The 20,280-nt window shown below is 47.5% G+C and overlaps 1 protein-coding gene across 2 annotated transcripts in view; it reads left to right on the top strand.

Annotated features, from left to right (window-relative positions):
- Window positions 1–20,280, top strand: part of ADAMTSL4 (ADAMTS like 4) — a 199,407-nt gene that overhangs the window by 44,543 nt on the left and 134,584 nt on the right. For both annotated transcript variants that reach the window (XM_066609238.1, XM_066609239.1), the window contains exons 3-4: window positions 15,084–15,832; window positions 17,840–18,977. In XM_066609238.1, coding sequence (XP_066465335.1) covers window positions 15,084–15,832; window positions 17,840–18,977 — 1,887 coding nt within the window. The remainder of the gene's footprint in view (window positions 1–15,083; window positions 15,833–17,839; window positions 18,978–20,280) is intronic.

The raw sequence follows: 20,280 nt of genomic DNA, 5'->3' as shown, positions 1-20,280 counted from the left end.
CCTTTAGGTAGTTGGCACAAATCCCATGCCTCATGGTTCCCTCTTACCACCATAATTCTTCAAATTGCTCCATGCCTATTTATGAACCATAAGTGATTGCAATGGGGGCGTTGGCATGCATCGTCAAGAAAGAAATCAAGGACCAAGTGTATGTTCAATCCAACGTGGCTTTTTCTACATGGAGTCCACCGTGTGAACATGCCCTAAGGGTAAAGGACCATTACACCTCGGTGGGATCTTGTGTTCGTCAAATGCTTCTAATAGAATTTTTTTGCTTGGCAACATTGTCTCCTGTGCATCCTTAGTCTAATAATGCCCATCTATTAGTTTGTAGCTTCAGTCTGGTACTGTTCATACATCAGATGATAACTTTAGATTAGTATCGCCCACTGATTAGTTGGTAGCTTTAGTAGTGCCCCCTGATTAGTTGGTAGCTTTAGTAGTGCCCTCTGATTGGTTGGTAGTTTTAGTAGTGCCCTCTGATTAGTTGGTGGCTTTAGTAATGCCCTCTGATTAGTTGGTAGCTTTAGTAGTGCCCTCTGATTAGTTGGTAGCTTTAGTAATGCCCCCTGATTAGTTGATAACTTTAGTAGTGCCCTCTGATTGGTTGGTAGCTTTAGTAGTGCCCCCTGATTAGTTGGTAGCTTTAGTAGTGCCCTCTGATTAGTTGGTAGCTTTAGTAGTGCCCTCTGATTAGTTAGTAGCTTTAGTAGTGCCCTCTGATTAGTTGGTAGCTTTAGTAGTGCCCTCTGATTGGTTGGTAGCTTTAGTAGTGCCCCCTGATTAGTTAGTAGCTTTAGTAGTGCCCTCTGATTAGTTGGTAGCTTTAGTAGTGCCCTCTGATTAGTTGGTAGTTTTAGTAGTGCCCTCTGATTAGCTGGTAGCTTAAGTAATGCCCTCTGATTAGTTGGTAGCTTTAGTAGTGCCCCCTGATTAGTTGGTAGCTTTAGTAGTGCCCTCTGATTAGTTGGTAGCTTTAGTAGTGCCCGCTGAGTATTTTCTACCTTTAGTAGTGCCCTCTGATTAGTTGGTAGCTTTAGTAGTGCCCGCTGAGTATTTGCTACCTTTAGTAGTGCCCTCTGATTAGTTGGTAGCTTTAGTAGTGCCCCCTGAGTATTTGCTACCTTTAATAGTGCCTTCTGATTAGTTGGTAACTTTAGTAGTGCCCTCTGTATAGTTTGTAGTTTAAGTAGTGCCCTCTGATTAGTTGGTAGCTTTAGTAGTGCCCGCTGAGTATTTGCTACCTTTAGTAGTGCCCTCTGATTAGTTGGTAGCTTTAGTGGTGCCCCCTGAGTATTTGCTACCTTTAGTAGTGCCCTCTGATTAGTTGGTAGCTTTAGTAGTGCCCGCTGTATAGTTTGTAGTTTAAGTAGTGCCCTCTGATTAGTTGGTAGCTTTAGTAGTGGCCGCTGAGTATTTGCTACCTTTAGTAGTGCCCTCTGATTAGTTGGTAGCTTTAGTGGTGCCCCCTGAGTATTTGCTACCTTTAGTAGTGCCCTCTGATTAGTTGGTAGCTTTAGTAGTGCCCCCTGAGTATGTGCTACCTTTAGTAGTGCCCTCTGATTAGTTGGTAGCTTTAGTAGTGCCCCCTGAGTATTTGCTACCTTTAGTAGTGCCCTCTGATTAGTTGGTAGCTTTAGTAGTGCCCCCTGAGTATTTGCTACCTTTAGTAGTGCCCTCTGATTAGTTGGTGGCTTTAGTAGTGCCCGCTGTATAGTTTGTAGTTTAAGTAGTGCCCTCTGATTAGTTGGTAGCTTTAGTAGTGCCCGCTGAGTATTTGCTACCTTTAGTAGTGCCCTCTGATTAGTTGGTAGCTTTAGTAGTGCCCGCTGAGTATATGCTACCTTTAGTAGTGCCCTCTGATTAGTTGGTAGCTTTAGTAGTGCCCCCTGAGTATTTGCTACCTTTAGTAGTGCCCTCTGATTAGTTGGTGGCTTTAGTAGTGCCCGCTGTATAGTTTGTAGCTTAAGTAGTGCCCTCTGATTAGTTGGTAGCTTTAGTAGTGCCCGCTGAGTATTTGCTACCTTTAGTAGTGCCCTCTGATTAGTTGGTAGCTTTAGTAGTGCCCCCTGAGTATTTGCTACCTTTAATAGTGCCTTCTGATTAGTTGGTAGCTTTAGTAGTGCCCGCTGTATAGTTTGTAGTTTAAGTAGTGCCCTCTGATTAGTTGGTAGCTTTAGTAGTGCCCGCTGAGTATTTGCTACCTTTAGTAGTGCCCTCTGATTAGTTGGTAGCTTTAGTAGTGCCCGCTGAGTATTTGCTACCTTTAGTAGTGCCCTCTGATTAGTTGGTAGCTTTAGTAGTGCCCGCTGAGTATATGCTACCTTTAGTAGTGCCCTCTGATTAGTTGGTAGCTTTAGTAGTGCCCCCTGAGTATTTGCTACCTTTAGTAGTGCCCTCTGATTAGTTGGTGGCTTTAGTAGTGCCCGCTGTATAGTTTGTAGTTTAAGTAGTGCCCTCTGATTAGTTGGTAGCTTTAGTAGTGCCCCCTGAGTATTTGCTACCTTTAATAGTGCCTTCTGATTAGTTGGTAGCTTTAGTAGTGCCCGCTGTATAGTTTGTAGTTTAAGTAGTGCCCTCTGATTAGTTGGTAGCTTTAGTAGTGCCCCCTGAGTATTTGCTACCTTTAATAGTGCCCTCTGATTAGTTGGTAGCTTTAGTAGTGCCCCCTGAGTATTTGCTACCTTTAGTAGTGCCTTCTGATTAGTTGGTAGCTTTAGTAGTGCCCCCTGAGTATTTGCTACCTTTAGTAGTGCCTTCTGATTAGTTGGTAGCTTTAGTAGTGCCCCCTGAGTATATGCTACCTTTAATAGTGCCCTCTGATTAGTTGGTAGCTTTAGTAGTGCCCGCTGTATAGTTTGTAGTTTAAGTAGTGCCCTCTGATTAGTTGGTAGCTTTAGTAGTGCCCGCTGAGTATTTGCTACCTTTAGTAGTGCCCTCTGATTAGTTGGTAGCTTTAGTAGTGCCCGCTGAGTATTTGCTACCTTTAGTAGTGCCCTCTGATTAGTTGGTAGCTTTAGTAGTGCCCGCTGAGTATATGCTACCTTTAGTAGTGCCCTCTGATTAGTTGGTGGCTTTAGTAGTGCCCGCTGTATAGTTTGTAGTTTAAGTAGTGCCCTCTGATTAGTTGGTAGCTTTAGTAGTGCCCGCTGAGTATTTGCTACCTTTAATAGTGCCTTCTGATTAGTTGGTAGCTTTAGTAGTGCCCGCTGTATAGTTTGTAGTTTAAGTAGTGCCCTCTGATTAGTTGGTAGCTTTAGTAGTGCCCGCTGAGTATTTGCTACCTTTAGTAGTGCCCTCTGATTAGTTGGTAGCTTTAGTAGTGCCCTCTGATTAGTTGGTGGCTTTAGTAGTGCCCGCTGAGTATTTGCTACCTTTAATAGTGCCCTCTGATTAGTTGGTGGCTTTAGTAGTGCCCGCTGAGTATTTGCTACCTTTAATAGTGCCCTCTGATTAGTTGGTAGCGGGTGCTTTTTTCACACTATTTTGCCCAATAGTCTGGTCATTGTGGAGTTCAGTCCCTGAGACCTCCCTGTCCTGGCACCTGGTGGGTGGCCTTTGCCCTTCTGCTTTGACCCAGATATTGTCTTGCACTCATTGATGAGTCTTTATGGGCTCTGCTTACTTACATGCCCAGCAGGAAACCTCATTGTACTTGAAGCTTAACAAGTCATGCCTTGGTGATGAGGTTGGAGCTGATTTACAAGCTTTTCCGACAAGCTGAGGTCTTCTTGTTCCTGTTTAGGAAATGGTTCACTTGCTAGGTGAACACACACAATGGTTGCAGTTCTCCCTCATCAACTCCTGCTGGGCTTGGGGAGAAGCCGGAGTATGTGCACTTAATCTGATCTGCATGTGCCGGGCATATGGGTCAATGTATGGCCACTTGATCCGTCATCATCATACTGGATGTATGACTTAAGGAGGTTGCCATGGGTGGCATCCCAAAAATGTTCCTTCCCACTGAGATTAGAAGTATGAGTGGGCTGTATTGGTAAAATGCTAAAGGGGTTGTACCATAAGTTATTCTCTATCCACAGGCTATGGGATAACTTACTGATCGGTTGGAATCTTACCACTAAGACCACCGCTGATCTCAAAAACGTGGGTCCCATGCCCCCTGTCCTCTTCACCGTGAGGTTACTGCACCCGCTTGGCCCCATTGAAATGAATGGAGTGCTGACCACGCATGATCAGCGGTCAGATCCCCACTGGTCAGCAAATTATATTCCCTGTGGATAGGGTTGCCTTGCGCTCTGTACAGAGGATGACAGGAAGTGTTAAAGGGAGCAGCACAATCAGGAATCTTCAGAAGACTTCTTGTAAATCAAAGGGACATCTTTTATTGCCAATCCACTGACAGAACATACAAGACGAGCGACGTTTCCACCACTTCTGTGGTCTTTGTCAAGCACTGTTCCTGCTTTGAGTGTGTGGATTTGAGGATCCTGGTGGAAGCGTGCACTTTTACGGCTCCCCTGCAATATTGGGTATAGGGTTGTGCTGTTGGCAATCTACATATTGTTGCACCAACCCACTTGGTGTCTGACCATCACTGTACTGAGAGCCAGAGCTGGGGAGAGGTGTGATGTGGGGGGCGAGGGGGATTGGGACATGTCTCCTGCCTCCTGGGACAGACTCTGGAATCCAACACACAATGGGTTGTGTCTGGTATCACACTTCACCCCATTCATACCACATGCAACCTAGAAGAAAGCAGCCATGTTTTCCTAATCCTGGAGAAGCCCTTTAAGATGAACCTGTTGTAGATCCTCCATCCATGGAGCGGCTGATTGAATCCAGAGTCTTTGGTAGTCTTCTTAGTTCACACTTGAAATCTGATATCCGGCTGTATATCATCTTGGTCTTTGATGGCCTTCCCGCATGTCATGAGAACACTGCTGGTCAACCGGCAGCAATGATGAATCTCCGCTTGATGGAGCGGCGGAATTGATGTTGGCGTCCCACCGCCCCAAGACCTTTGAAAACTTGATTTGTATCATAGGCTCTAGGATGGTTCTCATAAGACGGCAACATGCAGGAACCATTAGCCGCGTGTCTAAGCAGTCCGTTACTCCTCGGCATCAAAGCGCTAAAGCTCTTTAATGTATGATTCATTGGAGGCTTTTCGAAAAGGTCTTAGATCTGGATCTGTTACGTACGTCGTGTTTTTTGTGTAAGCCGGTGTTCATGAACAGCATGAGGGCCCATTCACACGGCGCATTTTGTATATGTATTCCATGTATATTCTACTAAGGACCAACTGAATTGAATTAGTGTAAAAAAAATTGCATCATGTCCCATCCTATTGCATATTCACGGAGTAAAATAGCCCATTAACCCCTTCAGTGGCAGATTTATTATTACCATGTCAGTGCAGCAAGCCCCATAGATTTTTCAAATGTGTACAGTGGTACAATAAGTGTGTCCTGGGCAGCATTTCAGCACTAGAGCTGTCCACAGAAATCTTCCGGGGTTTAACTGCATGGTCAGTGCAGCAAGCCCCAGAGATTTTCTGGGCGAGCATAAAAATAGGCACAGTGAATACGGATGTATACACACGATATACGCACCATAAACAAATACATACATGCTGCGCTTTTCACGGGCCAGAATTGCATACGCCTGTGTGAATGAGCCACAGAATGGCTTTGGGATCCCTTCACATGGAGAGATTTGCTCCAGTAGACGAATGCAAGTCAAAGATATTAGCGCTTGTCTACTCTGCCTTTAGAGGGGCCGATTCAGACCCTAAGGGGTACAAACGATCGTTCATACAACCATTCATCCCCTATTGAGAATGATCGCTGCCAGCAGCACGTCCCCACTTCACATGGGGTGATACGCAGACAACAATCCTACCTGATTGTCGGTCTATGTGAAAGTACCTGTAGCCCTGTAGTCTATATACATGCACAGAGTATATGGCATCACGAGGGTTAAATGGTCCGGATCACAGTTTTCTCTAGATTTGGCCACTGATGAGGGATGGCAGTTGTCAGAGATCACAGTGATGTACATGTATGATCCTGGGTGCTGAGTCGTGGCTCCCAGCGCTGTACATGTACAAATCATGCCACCAAGGGGTTAAAGGGGTTGTCTAGAAAACTCATTTTCAAGCAAGGGTGGTTTATTAGCAAGAGCGGGTAGTGGCTGCAAAGAGCCTTAGAAGACAACGCAACCATGTATTATACACTATCCTACCTTCCGTGTAGAAATCTTCTTTCCTCTAGACCTAGAGAGCGCCCCCTTGTTACAGTCCCAGTGTAGTGACCGGCACACCATCCTGGTATATTATACATAGTTATTAGAGCGCCCCCTTGTTACAGTCCCAGTGTAGTGACCGGCACACCATCCTAAATGTCAGACATGTTTGTTTTATGTGGATGCACTGTGAAAAACCTGTCTTGTCATCTCCAGTATGTGTGCTGCACAGCTGCGGCGCTTGAGAGGTTAATGTCGGCAAAAATCCAAAGCCTTCATGTAAATGTATCAAGTCTGTCATGTGGTGTGAGAGGAGGGTATAAAAGGGAGTGACTGACAACGGGGAGGAGTTCCATCTTCTGAAGATGAGAAAGACAAAGGTACAGAGTCACACGGGGGCACCTTCAGCCTTCATGAGGTGAAGATGGAAGAGAAGGAGAGATTTCCCTACTGCTTGTGATTGCATGTTAATGGAGTGAGCCCCAGTAAGTCTAACTAATACTGCCCCCTGTGGTACCCCAGTAGTAACGATGACCTCTCCAATACTGCCCCCTGTGGTACCCCAGTAGTAACGATGACCTCTCCAATACTGCCCCCTGTGGTACCCCAGTAGTAACGATGACCTCTCCAATACTGCCCCCTGTGGTACCCCACTAGTAACGATGACCTCTCCAATACTGCCCCCTGTGGTACCCCAGTAGTAACGATGACCTCTCTAATACTGCCCCCTGTGGTACCCAAGTAGTAACGATGACCTCTCCAATACGGCCCCCTGTGGTACCCCACTAGTAACAGTGACCTCTCCAATACTGCCCCCTGTGGTACCCCACTAGTAACAGTGACCTCTCCAATACTGCCCCCTGTGGTACCCCAGTAGTAACGATGACCTCTCCAATACTGCCCCCTGTGGTACCCCACTAGTAACAGTGACCTCTCCAATACTGCCCCCCCCCCCCTGTGGAACCCACTAATAACAGTGACCTCTCCAATACTGCCCTCTGTGGTACCCCACTAGTAACGGTGACCTCTCCAATACTGCCCCCTGTGGTACCCCACTAGTAACAGTGACCTCTCCAATACTGCCCCCTGTGGTACCCCACTAGTAACAGTAGCCTCTCCAATACTGCCCCCTGTGGTACCCCACTAGTAACAGTGACCTCTGCAATACTGCCCCCTGTGGTACCCCACTAGTAATAGTGACCCCTCCAATACTGCCCCTGTGGAACCCACTAATAACAGTGACCTCTCCAATACTGCCCTCTGTGGTACCCCACTAGTAATAGTGACCCCTCCAATACTGCCCCTGTGGAACCCACTATTAACAGTGACCTCTCCAATACAGCCCCCTGTGGTACCCCACTAGTAACGATGACCTCTCCAATACTGCCCCCTGTGGTACCCCAGTAGTAACGATGACCTCTCCATTACTGCCCCCTGTGGTACCCCAGTAGTAACGATGACCTCTCCAATACTGCCCCCTGTGGTACCCCACTAGTAACAGTGACCTCTCCAATACTTCCCCCTGTGGTACCCCAGTAGTAACGATGACCTCTCCAATACTGCCCCCTGTGGTACCCCATTAGTAATAGTGACCCCTCCAATACTGCCCCCTGTGGTACCCCACTAGTAATAGTGACCCCTCCAATACTGCCCCCTGTGGTACCCCACTAGTAACAGTGACCTCTCCAATACTGCCCCCTGTGGTACCCCACTAGTAAAAGTGACCTCTCCAATACTGCCCCCTGTGGTACCCCGCTAGTAATAGTGACCTCTCCAATACTCCCCCTGTGGAACCCACTATTAACAGTGACCTCTCCAATACCACTCCCTGTGGTACCTTATTAGTAACAGTGACCTCTCCAATACCACTCCCTGTGGTACCCCGCTAGTAATAATGACCTCTCCAATACTGCCCCCTGTGGAACCCACTATTAACAGTGACCTCTCCAATACTGCCCCCTGTGGTACCTTATTAGTAACAGTAACCTCTCCAATACTGCCCCCTGTGGTACCCCGCTAGTAATAGTGACCTCTCCAATACTGCCCCCTGTGGTACCCCACTAGTAATAGTGACCCCTCCAGTACTGCCCCCTGTGGTACCCCACTAGTATTGGTGACCCCTCCAGTACTGCCCCCTGTGGTACCCCACTAGTAACAGTGACCTTTCCAATACTGCCGCCTGTGGTACCCAACTAGTAACAGTGACCTCTCCAATACTGCCCCCTGTGGTACCCCGCTAGTAATAGTGACCTCTCCAATACTGCCCCCTGTGGAACCCACTATTAACAGTGACCTCTCCAATACTGCCCCCTGAGGTACCCTACTAGTAACAGTGACTTCTCCAATACTGCCCCCTGTGGTACCCCACTAGTAATAGTGACCCCTCCAGTACTTCCCCGTGTGGTACCCCACTAGTAATGGTGACCTAATCAGAGTATGTCCCTTTTATAACCCCCTCTGCTTTCTATCCTCACCAATTACTTACCCCCTTACCCACATTCTCACCAGACCAAGTATTCTCATGTTATGTACCACCCTCTTATGTGGCACAGGATCAAACTCTTTGGAGGAGTCCAGATCCACAAGATCCGGTGACTGTCCGGTCCGGTCTGGAGCTTACCTCCTGGTAGAAGCTGATCAGGGTGGTGTGACAGGAGCGATCTCCCATAAACCCGCACTGATCCGGAGTGATACAGCTATTCTCCTTGTGGACCTCCAGGATGGCAGCTCTGAAGGCCCATGCAGACACAACGATTATCGCTCATCTTTGTGTCACTTACAGCTCAAGATGATCGATCACCTTGCGCTCCAAGCGGAGAATGCAGAGGACAAGCAGGGTGCCGCCGCTTGTCTGCGATATCGCAGTTGCGAACTTGTGTTTTTTGTGCGGCTGCGATGTGTTTTTGCTCTCTGAAGCCTCGGCATGGTCGGAGTATTTAATGCCTCTCTTGTGTAGTTATGGTCTCGCTTCTGTCCACACTCCCTGCTGACCTCCTGCTTTTTCCTTGTAAAAGTCCGCCTTCCCATTAGTCACTCTTCCACCCAGAAAATATAGCACCGTCGCATCGCCTCCTCGCACGCGTTATGCGTTTTGCGATGTGATATTACAGCACTCCATGGACTTACATGGAGCCCGGAGCTGTAATCAGGGAACAGACCTCCCGCTGTTTCCTGATTACCTTCGCTTTGTTCTGCTGAGAACAGCTGATACAATGTTATCAGCTCTCCATGGGTAGAGCACAGCCTGCGGTCCTGCTAATCAGCTGTTATGCCAAACAATGGTTTTTAAGCAGAACTGTAACGGAAAGATGGGCACGTTTAGACACAACGATTATCGCTCAAAAGATGACTTTTGCGCGAATTTTAACCGACAGTGGTTGTGTGTAAATGGGCCTTCACCGGCCCGTAGTTTCCAGGTTTACTTTTTGACCCCCCTTTGAATATCGGCACCACGTTTGCTCTGTGCCAGCCCAATGGATAAGACCCGTCACTATAGAGTCCTGAAATATAAGAAGCAAGGGTCTGTGTGTGGCATGACTCAATTCCCTTAGACCCCGGGGGGTACGCCATCGGGAACCAGCGGTATGACATTACTCAACTCCCTTAGACCCCGGGGGGTACGCCATCGGGAACCAGCGGTATGACATGACTCAATTCCCTTAGACCCCGGGGGGTACGCCATCGGGAACCAGCGGTATGACATGACTCAATTCCCTTAGACCCCGGGGGGTACGCCATCGGGAACCAGCGGTATGACATGACTCAACTCCCTTAGACCCCGGGGGGTACGCCATCGGGAACCAGCGGTATGACATGAATCAACTCCCTTAGACCCCGGGGGTACGCCATCGGGAACCAGCGGTATGACATGAATCAACTCCCTTAGACCCCGGGGGTACGCCATCGGGAACCAGCGGTATGACATGACTCAACTCCCTTAGACCCCGGGGGGTACGCCATCGGGAACCAGCGGTATGACATGACTCAATTCCCTTAGACCCCGGATGGTACGCCATTGGGAACCAGCGGTATGACATGAATCAACTCCCTTAGACCCCGGGGGTACGCCATCGGGAACCAGCGGTATGACATGACTCAATTCCCTTAGACCCCGGGGGGTACGCCATCGGGAACCAGCGGTATGACATGACTCAATTCCCTTAGACCCCGGGGGGTACGCCATCGGGAACCAGCGGTATGGCATGACTCAACTCCCTTAGACCCTGGGGGGTACGCCATCGGGCCCGGTGAGTTGTCTGCACTTCTTCCTGGAGTATCCGATATCATTAGGGCCAAAGGAGCCCCAATAAGTAGAACATATGGGAATAAAGACTACTTTTCATTCTTGCTCAGGTGTCCAATTACAGGACAGTGTACATACAGCTCATTGACTTTAATGGGACTGTGTAATGCTTCATTTACCCTATGGTGGCGCTGCAGGGACAACAGACACCTACTATAAGTTGTCCCCCCAGATTCCATCTGATGATTGAAGACATCTTATCATGAACTTATCGCTGATGGACTTTGTTCAGCGTTTGCCGCCTCTGGGGTTCATGTGAAGTAGCACAAACCCTGCATTGTATGTCCCACCTGATTCCGCAGGTTTCCTCATGCGGCTGCGCTTAGTGACAATTAGTAACAGTCCTCGTTAGAGAATGCAGCAGTTGATAGCTGATACAATGCTGGAAGCGTCTGGACTTTTGTGTAATCTCTTCTTCCTCTGAAGGAGAAGCCAAAATGCCCAAATATGCCGTCTTCACTTTCATCTAATTCCTCCATTATGAGGGAACCACGCTTCGCTGCCGATGAGGAAGGAGTAATGCTATCCTTCCCAAAGCAGCTGTGTGCTGGAACAGGTGGTCCTCCGCTCTAGGTGAGACCCCCATTCACCACCACTCATGGATTCCATCACGTAACGCTTGAAGGGGTGTCGAGCGTCACCCACACATCATGGCAGTAGACTTTCCTTTTAATGAGCTAGCCAATCAGTGTTTTGCATACTGGTGTAGGGGCCCCCAGGTTGATGGAGTGGACATAGAAGGGGCCCTCAGTGGAAAAGAACAGGTGGGCAACAGGGCCTACCGAGGGCTACTGTCTACTAGGGAACAACTCCTCAGGTGTCCTACTACTGGCGGCCTCGTTACGGAATACAGCCTGTCACAAGTTTGTAAATGAGCTCTGCGGCTTCTTGTGAGTCGGGGGACAGGAGACGCCATCTTAACCACGCAGCAGAATTTACTTGAAGGGACCATTATAAATTCTCCTACTGAGAGGCCGTTGATCTTGAATGAGTTTCCAGCGGAGTAAAGTGCTTCGGTAAATATGAGTCACTTACCTGCCGAGGTTGGTTTGACCCCACTAGGCCACTACGAGGCCGCTGTGCAGGGAGAGTCCTCCAGAAGTCGTATTGTGAAAGAATTGGGTTCTACTGTCCTTGTCGTAGACCCAGCATCCACCTGGCTTCTTTCCCCAGTGTTCCCAGATCAGCGGGCCCACAGTCAAGGAGATGGCGGGGAAGATAAGGACTTTGTCACGGGTCGCTCTACCATCTCCTCCCCTGAGGGTAGCTCAGGACCCGACCAAGTTATTGCTGGGGGAGGTCACAGGGAAAGGAAATTGAGCATTACCTTGGGTCTCTTTTGTCACTCGTGACGCCACCATTCCATCCTCTGCGGTGAAGTTGGATGTTGCTGTTGGGCGCTGCTTCCAGCTGCCTGCAGATGTCCACATTGTTATATACAATCGCACAATACCTCATTGCCAGTTACTGAGCGTGCCCGACCAGTAAAGCAGTGGACATACCGGCCACAGCCACTGGGCAGCAATAGAGAACGAAGCAGGAGGGAGACCGCCGGTGAAGCCGCATCTACAGCGCTCTTCTCAATGTGAAATAGTAACAATGCCAGAAAGATGGTATCAATAATGGAAACCAATCAGCCTCGCTTTATACAGATATGAACCACGTAACACACTGCGGCTTTAGGGCCCAGTATCCACAGGCGGATTTCATTTGTGGAGCCCGCGCAGGAGATCCGCAGTTCAAGCCGTCCATAGGGAGACCTGGGCGTCCGCAGCTGTATTAAAGCACGCAGATTCGTTTTGCGGACCTTTTAGTCTGAAAAACAATCACAGCATGCTCCATTTTGAAGTCCATGGAAGCCGTTCGATCTGCAGCCCGGGCCGCGGATTCCTCGGAAAAGCAGGAGATTTTAAAAAAAAACCTCTACTGCACATGTGCGCCGGCCGATGCTTCTGCACACATCCACAGAGAAGACCCCGACAGGTACCGCAGGGTTCTTAACGGCAGGCAGGGTCAGATTCCACTGCGGGCTCCCACATGCGAAATCCAATCCGGCCGTGTGCATAAGGTCTATCTCAGTATATATCTGTGAGCAATAGACACTTGCTAACAGTCAAAGTCCCCTGCGGCAAAGCACCCTCCTATAGAACAGGCTTGTTGGTTGGCAAGTCCCTATGGTTGGCACACCTAGTGGTGTTACTGAGGCCGGCCTCACTTACGGTCCCGTTGGATTGGAATCGTTGCTTTTACTGACCCAAGACTGTCTGGGGGGCAGGAACGTGACTCTACCACTGCTTTACATGCTCCTTGTCATATTCCAGTTGCTTCCTCCAATTCATGGCTGTAGCACAGGCTCTCGATTTTGGGGCGCCCATACTGTTGCTTTCCTTGGCTCTGCCCAACTTTGTCCCTTTCGGATCCTGGGGTCCAGGCTCCCGTGCCCTTTGCGGTGTCTTATCTCAACTCTCTTCTGATTTCCCTGCCTTGTCTGACAAGGGGGCGGAGCTTAGCATGGAGCCGCTGGGAGCAAGATACCGCTCTCCCTTCTTACAACTCTCATATGTCCTTTCTTCTGTGGTACCACTGCAGATCACACCTGATCAATGCAGGTCCCAGTAGGGGAACACTCCCTTTTTGATCATACTATTGTCAAGGAACCCTTTTAGGGAATGTCCAAAGTGGACAATCTTTTTAGGACTTCCCACACAAAAACAACGTTAGGCTTTTTTTCCATTTACACATATTGTATAACTAAGAGTGCCAACTTTTTTAAAGAGAAATTGACGTGATTGGGTAACAAAGGTTTTGGTCCTGGGCAATATCCTTGGCACCTCTTCTCCATTGTAGCAGCCATTGAGATAGAGGAAGTAGTACTATAGGAGGTCCATTGGCCATGTGATATTTGGGGTGGGGTGGTGCAGATGCTTTAGATCTGGCCTCCAAAATGTCCTTGCATCTTTAAGATGTTCCATATTTTCGTCATCCCAGTGGGTGGCATGTCTCGGCTGGCTTCAGATGGCACCGTGATGTATGGGTGGCCATAGTAGAGCTTCTGATGCCAGGATCTATTACTCTTGGAATCCCATTGACAGCCCCATTGTTACCAGGAGAATGAAGCTATTTCTGACTTGGCAACGTTCATTCCTCTTCCGCAACAAACCATTGTCAAGCAGCTCTTTATAGAAGATACAGATGCCAACCCTGATAGGACGTGTGCGGTCCTATTGTGTCCCTCTCACATAAATCCTTCAGTGACAGAGTTGATCTGATCAAGGTCAAAGAAAATGATCTGCCCAATTAGAGTACAAACATACTTAGTCCTGTGAGGTCTATAGGGGAATGTAGACCATTGTATCATGCTGTCTATGATCATACCATTGTAATGTGTCTGAAGATGGCCAATGTCTACAGGGGGGCCCAAGTCTTCATGTTGCCTGAGGCTTATTTGCCGACCCCCAAATAACCCCACTCATTTTACAGGCATTGAGAGCACCAATACACAAGGTACCCAAAACATACTGAGACTGGTCTGAAGTGACAGGGTAATAGTGTCCTCCTTAGTGGCACCAATACTAATAGTGACCCCCTTAATGGCCCTAGTACTGATTTGTACCTTGTTAATGGCCCCAGTAGTAAGTATCTTTACAGAATCATCTTCCATAGTGACCCAGTTCATAGTGCCAGTAGTATCTCCCATAGTGGCGCCAGTAGTAGTAGTGACCCCAATAGTGTCCCCAGCTGGAGGTCACTAACCCAACAAGCATTTACCTCACTTGCTCTGTAGTTCCGGTCCAGCAGTGGGCATTGCTATGATCAAAGTGTGACCCCCGAACTCTCTGCACCGAGTACAACCCAGCATCAGTATGCAGGGACGCAGTATTCAGGGGAGAGGTCAGGGGTCACACTCTGATTACGGCAGTGGCGGCCCCCATCGGGCCGGAGCTGCAGAACAAGTGAGTTAAATGCTCGTTGGGTTGCTGCCCGGCTGGCTCACAGCTGGCAGTTATTTTTTACTGGCCATTAATAGGGCTGGTAAAAAGTAAACACCGGCTGGGCAGCAACCCTAGTGCCACTCCACTGAGGACCTGCAGACTGCCGCCTGAGGCAGCAGTCTCAGGCTGCCTCATGATAGGGGCACCTCTAGATGTCTATGAGCGTTTGATAAGTGAAGAGCGGCTTATGACAAGGTTTGTGATGGGGTTGAGAATCCGATATCTATTATACATTTTTTACCGACTTTTTAAGCTTTGAAAGGAAGTGGTTCCATGGGTGAGCGGTCCCTCCATGGTATGTTTCCATTAATATGTGCTGTGGATATGAGAACAATGTGCATTGGTCTTGAAGTGCCTTTGGTTTGGAGAATCCCATTTTGCAGGTCTTCTAGGGGTCTGAACTGTTTTTTTTTTTTTTAGAACAAATTTGTATGAAGACCGACCTAATGGGTGGTGTTGGCCATTTATTACAATAGAGGGCTACAAAAGAACTTCATTAGGATGTGTTTAGAGATGGTTGGTTTTCTGTGATAGGTTCTAGACTTCTGTAGACCATCTGATAACTCTGTTTTTACACTTTACAGGTGCCTCATCGAAGATCTCGACAAACTATTGAAGATGATTCCTTAGAGAATAAAATTGTTGGCACATGGGGCTCCTGGGGAACATGGTCCTCTTGTTCACAGACCTGTGGCCTGGGAGTCATCGAGCGAAGCCGTACTTGCTTGTCTCCATATCAACAGGTTCCTTGGGTAGCAAGATCAGAGCCAAACCCACACAACATTCAGCCTCATTCAGAGACACCTTTCCGTGATGAGAGAGGCAATATTTTCTCTATGGGGCCGGCAAGGTCATCGTACCCACTTCATGTAGAAAGGGAGATCGCAGCTCCATTTGTGGAGCCTTATATACAAAGAAACCCTCCACCTAGTCGACATAATCAATTTAATCGCAATGTCAGAGAAGAGACATTTGCTGGTGGATCTCAATCCTCCTACTCAAGACGGGATCAACCTCCCTATCACAGATCCACATCAAACCGAGGACGGACAGCGCCTCAGCCCCCAGGAACACTTTGGCAGCCATCACCATTGGACATGCCACCCAGGCAAGATGCACTTCGTGCTTCTGAAACCATCTCCATTCATAGGAAACCCCACCAAGATGTTCCATTCAATAGAAGAAATAATTCGCGTGTTGATGACTCCTCACAGCCATGGCCGTTCTTTCCAGATTCCATCCCTCTTCTGAAACCTGACAGCTGGGAGGAGACCAACCCAGGACCGGCATTGCCGCCTTTATTCCCCACCAAAGAATCTCGTTTTTCGCGAAGGTAAGAAAGTCCTGTGATAAGAATCTGTAAGCTTGAAGGTGAGGTATCAGCAATATTGTCAATGGAGACAGTAAGGATGAGACATAGGGCTTCGGGAGAGCAGGGATCCAGGTTCAGTTGGTTCCATCACCAGATGGCAAGAACCTACGCAGGGCTTCCCTTTCTAGAGGAACCGAATTATTAGTCAATTAGGGGTATGGAATTTGCCTAAGTTTTATGTAAATGAGACCTTTATGTCTTGGGTGGCAAAACCAAGCCTACTAATGAGGGATCCATCCTGATGGTTGCTGAGGAGTCCCTTCTCTTCTGTTTTTTTCAACCCACCATGGTATGATATGCTGAGCATTACACTTGACCACCATGGTTGTATGAAAATAAGTACTTCCAAGTGTCAAACCACTCGGTGGATACCCTTGTTTCGGGCAACATCTAAATGGTGTTTCCAATGTCTACTCTTATATACTCTTTTAATCCTAATCCTTCTTAGCCCTAGTTTGTGTGTTCATTAGATTGGGTTGAGAGTTTACAGCAAATGCATGGACAGTCCAATCAGAGAAGCTCCACATTTCTGCACATAGACGGAGACCTCCTATCTATCCCGTACCTAAGGCCGTATTTAAAGAGTCCTATCTTCCCGTTAGTGGAGCAGGTACATAGGTGCAGCAGCCACGGTCCCACTAATTCCAACATTGTCTTTCTTTTGTTCATACACTGTGAATGTGTCAAGTGGGTGGTCCCCACCATTCACTGTCAACCAGGTCAAATGTTACCCAATGACGGTGAGTGGTGGGGACCGCCCACTTGACACATTCATATCACTTAGAGCTGAATCTAAAAAAAGAGGGAATGAGGGTGAGTATGAACAAAAGAAAGACATCGTTGAAGGCTATGCAGCCAGCCGACTAACATGAAGACATGGCCACTCCTCTTTAAGACAGCCTCTTCTCTGTCTGCTCTACTGCTATATACCCTCTCCCAATATATAGACAGCTCTTCGTATAGACATATAAACGGGATGCATCGTCCTTCTCTGCTCCCTCCAATCGAACTCTGTGTAGGTTCTCTGCTGGTATACAAGCTGTCACACCAGCAGCAATATATCCTCTGTGGAATATCTGTCCCTAACAACAGACCCATGTTATATAGACATATAAATGTGAGGATGGCTGCTGGTTACACACTGCCTATGTAATATATGGCTAGGTCATGTGATACAGGCAGCCAATGAAGCGGCTGCCCATATGTAAGATGGAGAACACATTTGGCTGCTGATTGACTGCACGCTGACCTTTGCAGCAGGCATTATGGGAAATTCGATTTTCCTGCAATTTTTGCCAAAAATCGGTTGGGACTAACCCAATTCAATTTTGTGACAATCAGACCAATTTTATCAGCTGGCTGATCGGGTTGAGCAGCACTAGTCATGGCTGCCTGGGAAGCTTTAATAACCGGTGTATTGCCCGATCTCGGGGCCGTCAGGCCGTACAACGTGGACGGCTTCACAATGAAGCGCTAGTCTTCGGCACTTGAACTTTTAATGAGTTTTTGAGGCAGCAGATGTGATTTTATGGAGCAGCCAAAACAATTTTCGACTTTGGATAACAATCTTGTTTATTTAAGGTCCAGGAACGTGCTGGAAGCTTCAACTTCATTTTCTCGCATTTGCTATACTGTAAAAATCTGTTTAAAGCCGATCGGCGTTTAACTCTCCCTGCCGCTCTCTTAGTGCCTTGTATGGGCAGCTCCTTCATGGAATCTGTTCTGCTTTCCTAACATGAAGTTTGTGCCAAGAATCACGGATGAGGTGAACGGGGGTTTTGCATTTTATTTTAGTCGAACGATAACATGGCCATTATTAGGAGTCACGCGTTGCCTTTCGTCATGAGAGATGGGCATTCACAATCATTATCAATTGGAAGATCTTCCCATAACTTCAGCCTAGACATAATATGGACCATAGAAGCAAAGCTCTTGGATGTTGATTTTTTTTTCTTTTTTTCCCCATAGGTCTCGTGTAAGAAATGTGATTAAGCCCGGCAGATATGGTTATGGAAAAGTGCCATTTGCTTTGCCCCTACTTACTGAAAAAGACGAATCGCAACGCTTTAAGAGACATCACAAGTTAATGAACGTTGGCACTACTGCTAGCCCAAGGAAAGAGAGAAAGAAGGACTTACCAGCAACACAAAAACCATTAGATGACCTGGGAGAACCAAGTAGTGAAGCCCCAGGTCAAGCCAATGACTTTTTTGATGCATCTTCCAAAAAGGGTACTCCATCCTCCAGAAAACCCAAGAGGTCTAGTCAGCCTGATCAACCATCAGAAAAAGCCAACTCTTCAGCACAAATGGTGCTGAGTGGTTTTCAGCATAAGCATCTTGAAGGAGAGTCATCAGAACATGGGTCTCTTGTTGGTGGAGAAGCAGATTCTGCCTCGATGGTTGGAAGACAAGCTTTTAATCATTCAAGAATTGACATCAATCTCCGGGATGCTCTCCGGGACATGAGGACGGAAAGGGATGATGATGAGCCATTGCATCCACATGAGAATGGGAATCATAGCACATTATATGGTTCTAGGTCTAGGACATCGGGGGCCAGTGAGAAGCTGGAAAAGATGATACCTTCAACTCACGCTCCACTATTGACGAGCACTTCTAAACCAACGCCATTAAGATTAGTTCTTCAGAATACGGTAATAAGAAAACGTGTAAATAGTCATCATGTGATCAGTGGGAAGAAAAGTCACGATGAAAAGGTAGCACAACCACATAGGCAGGGCAGGACACCCTTGCAAAATTCTGATGTCACCAGTGATGAAGTGGTTGAAAATGTGCAAAACGGTCACAAATCTGATTCATCACGCCGTTCCAGGACTCGTAGCCAGAGGCAAAGTCCATATAGGCACAGTATAGATGGCAGCCGGACACATCCCAGTATTTTCAGAGACCATCCCTCCAGACCTTTGCAAGGCGATCCTTGGGCTTCACTGGGAAGAAACCCAACTCTTACCTTTGAAAGAGGACAGGATCCCAGACAAGGCCATCATCACAATTCGGAAGTTCCACTTTCCCTGTATAATCCTGGAACAGAAGAATTCCACTGTGCGGGTCCAAAGAAGCAGTTCAAGTCATGTACTCAAGAGGTATGCCAACATCCCATTTTAATTTCTGCAGTTCATACACATAAGCAGGCGGTATGGACCACTCATGGTCTTCAAGAATTTCTAAATTTTGTTCTCTTATGGCCACAATATATGAACTTCCTAGAGTTCTACTGAACTGGGCTTCGATTTCCCGAAGATCTTAGAGTGATCTAAGTCCGATTCAGTAGGACCACTACCCCAGTAGTACAAACTATCCCACCAGCTGAAGTACCAATTCTGGGAGTCCAAATAAATTCTGTGGCATGGAATAGTGGGAAAATAAAGGAATAAATCCTACTCAGGGGCAGTTAGGACCACCCAGAACCTAGAAGAGGCCGGTAGGGGTCAAGGGCACAATGAGCAAATGCCATTGTGCTACCGGCCTCTTCTGGGGCTGGAGCTTCGGTGACCAGTGCTCCTGCGTGGGAGAGGAGGGGGAACTCAACGAGGTATTATTTATTATAACACCATTCGATTGCTTCCACGAAATGGCATGATCAGCCGAATCTCACTGATTAATTTTCTAGTCTGCCATTGCTATCATGCACGGTCCTCTGCATTCATTTTGCAGCCAATCGTCACACAAAATAGGCAAAATCGGCCTTTTTAGATGACCTTTCTCTCTAGCATAACTTTATCTCCAACTTTTGAGGTCCTCTCATACCACCCCACCATAATGTAAATGTCACATCAGTACCTGTATTGACTGGAAAGGTGGCATATGGCAAATTACTGCATCACTTTGAAGTCTGTGACATCACTAAGTAACAGAGCTTAAAGGGGTTTTCCATGTTCAACATTTTTGGTGGCAGCAAGAGGACAAGCTGTGTATTAAAAAAATAACAGATACTCACCTACCCGCTTTCTGTGCTGCTTCCTATCTTCGCTCCAGGACTTCTGGTCTTGTGTTTACTTTACCTGCAGTGGTGATTGGGTTGTTTATCCATGTGATCACTGCAGCCAATAGGAGGCTGGACAGGGACGTCCCATAAACCTACTACATTAGAAGCCCATGTGACAGATTTATGGGACGTCACCGTCTCTTCTCTCGTGGTGATGTCACCTGTGAGATGCCTAGTTGCCAGACTGCCGGCACATGGGTGAATTCATTGTTTTGGACACTGGAGGTCTAAAACTATATAAGAAATAACTCAGAAACCCACTTAAAGTTTCTGGAGAACCAATAGGCCAAGTATTGGATAGATTGGGCTGTATTGAATGGGGGGAGACGGTAGAAGAATAAGAGTCCCGTCGTGTGGAGGGCTTGCATGTCCTGACTGCTCGGGGCTTTAAATATCCCATT

The sequence above is a fragment of the Eleutherodactylus coqui genome, chromosome 6, assembly GCF_035609145.1.
Source record: "Eleutherodactylus coqui strain aEleCoq1 chromosome 6, aEleCoq1.hap1, whole genome shotgun sequence".
NCBI classification, from domain to species: domain Eukaryota; kingdom Metazoa; phylum Chordata; class Amphibia; order Anura; family Eleutherodactylidae; genus Eleutherodactylus; species Eleutherodactylus coqui.
This window is presented reverse-complemented; position numbering and strand designations above follow the sequence as displayed.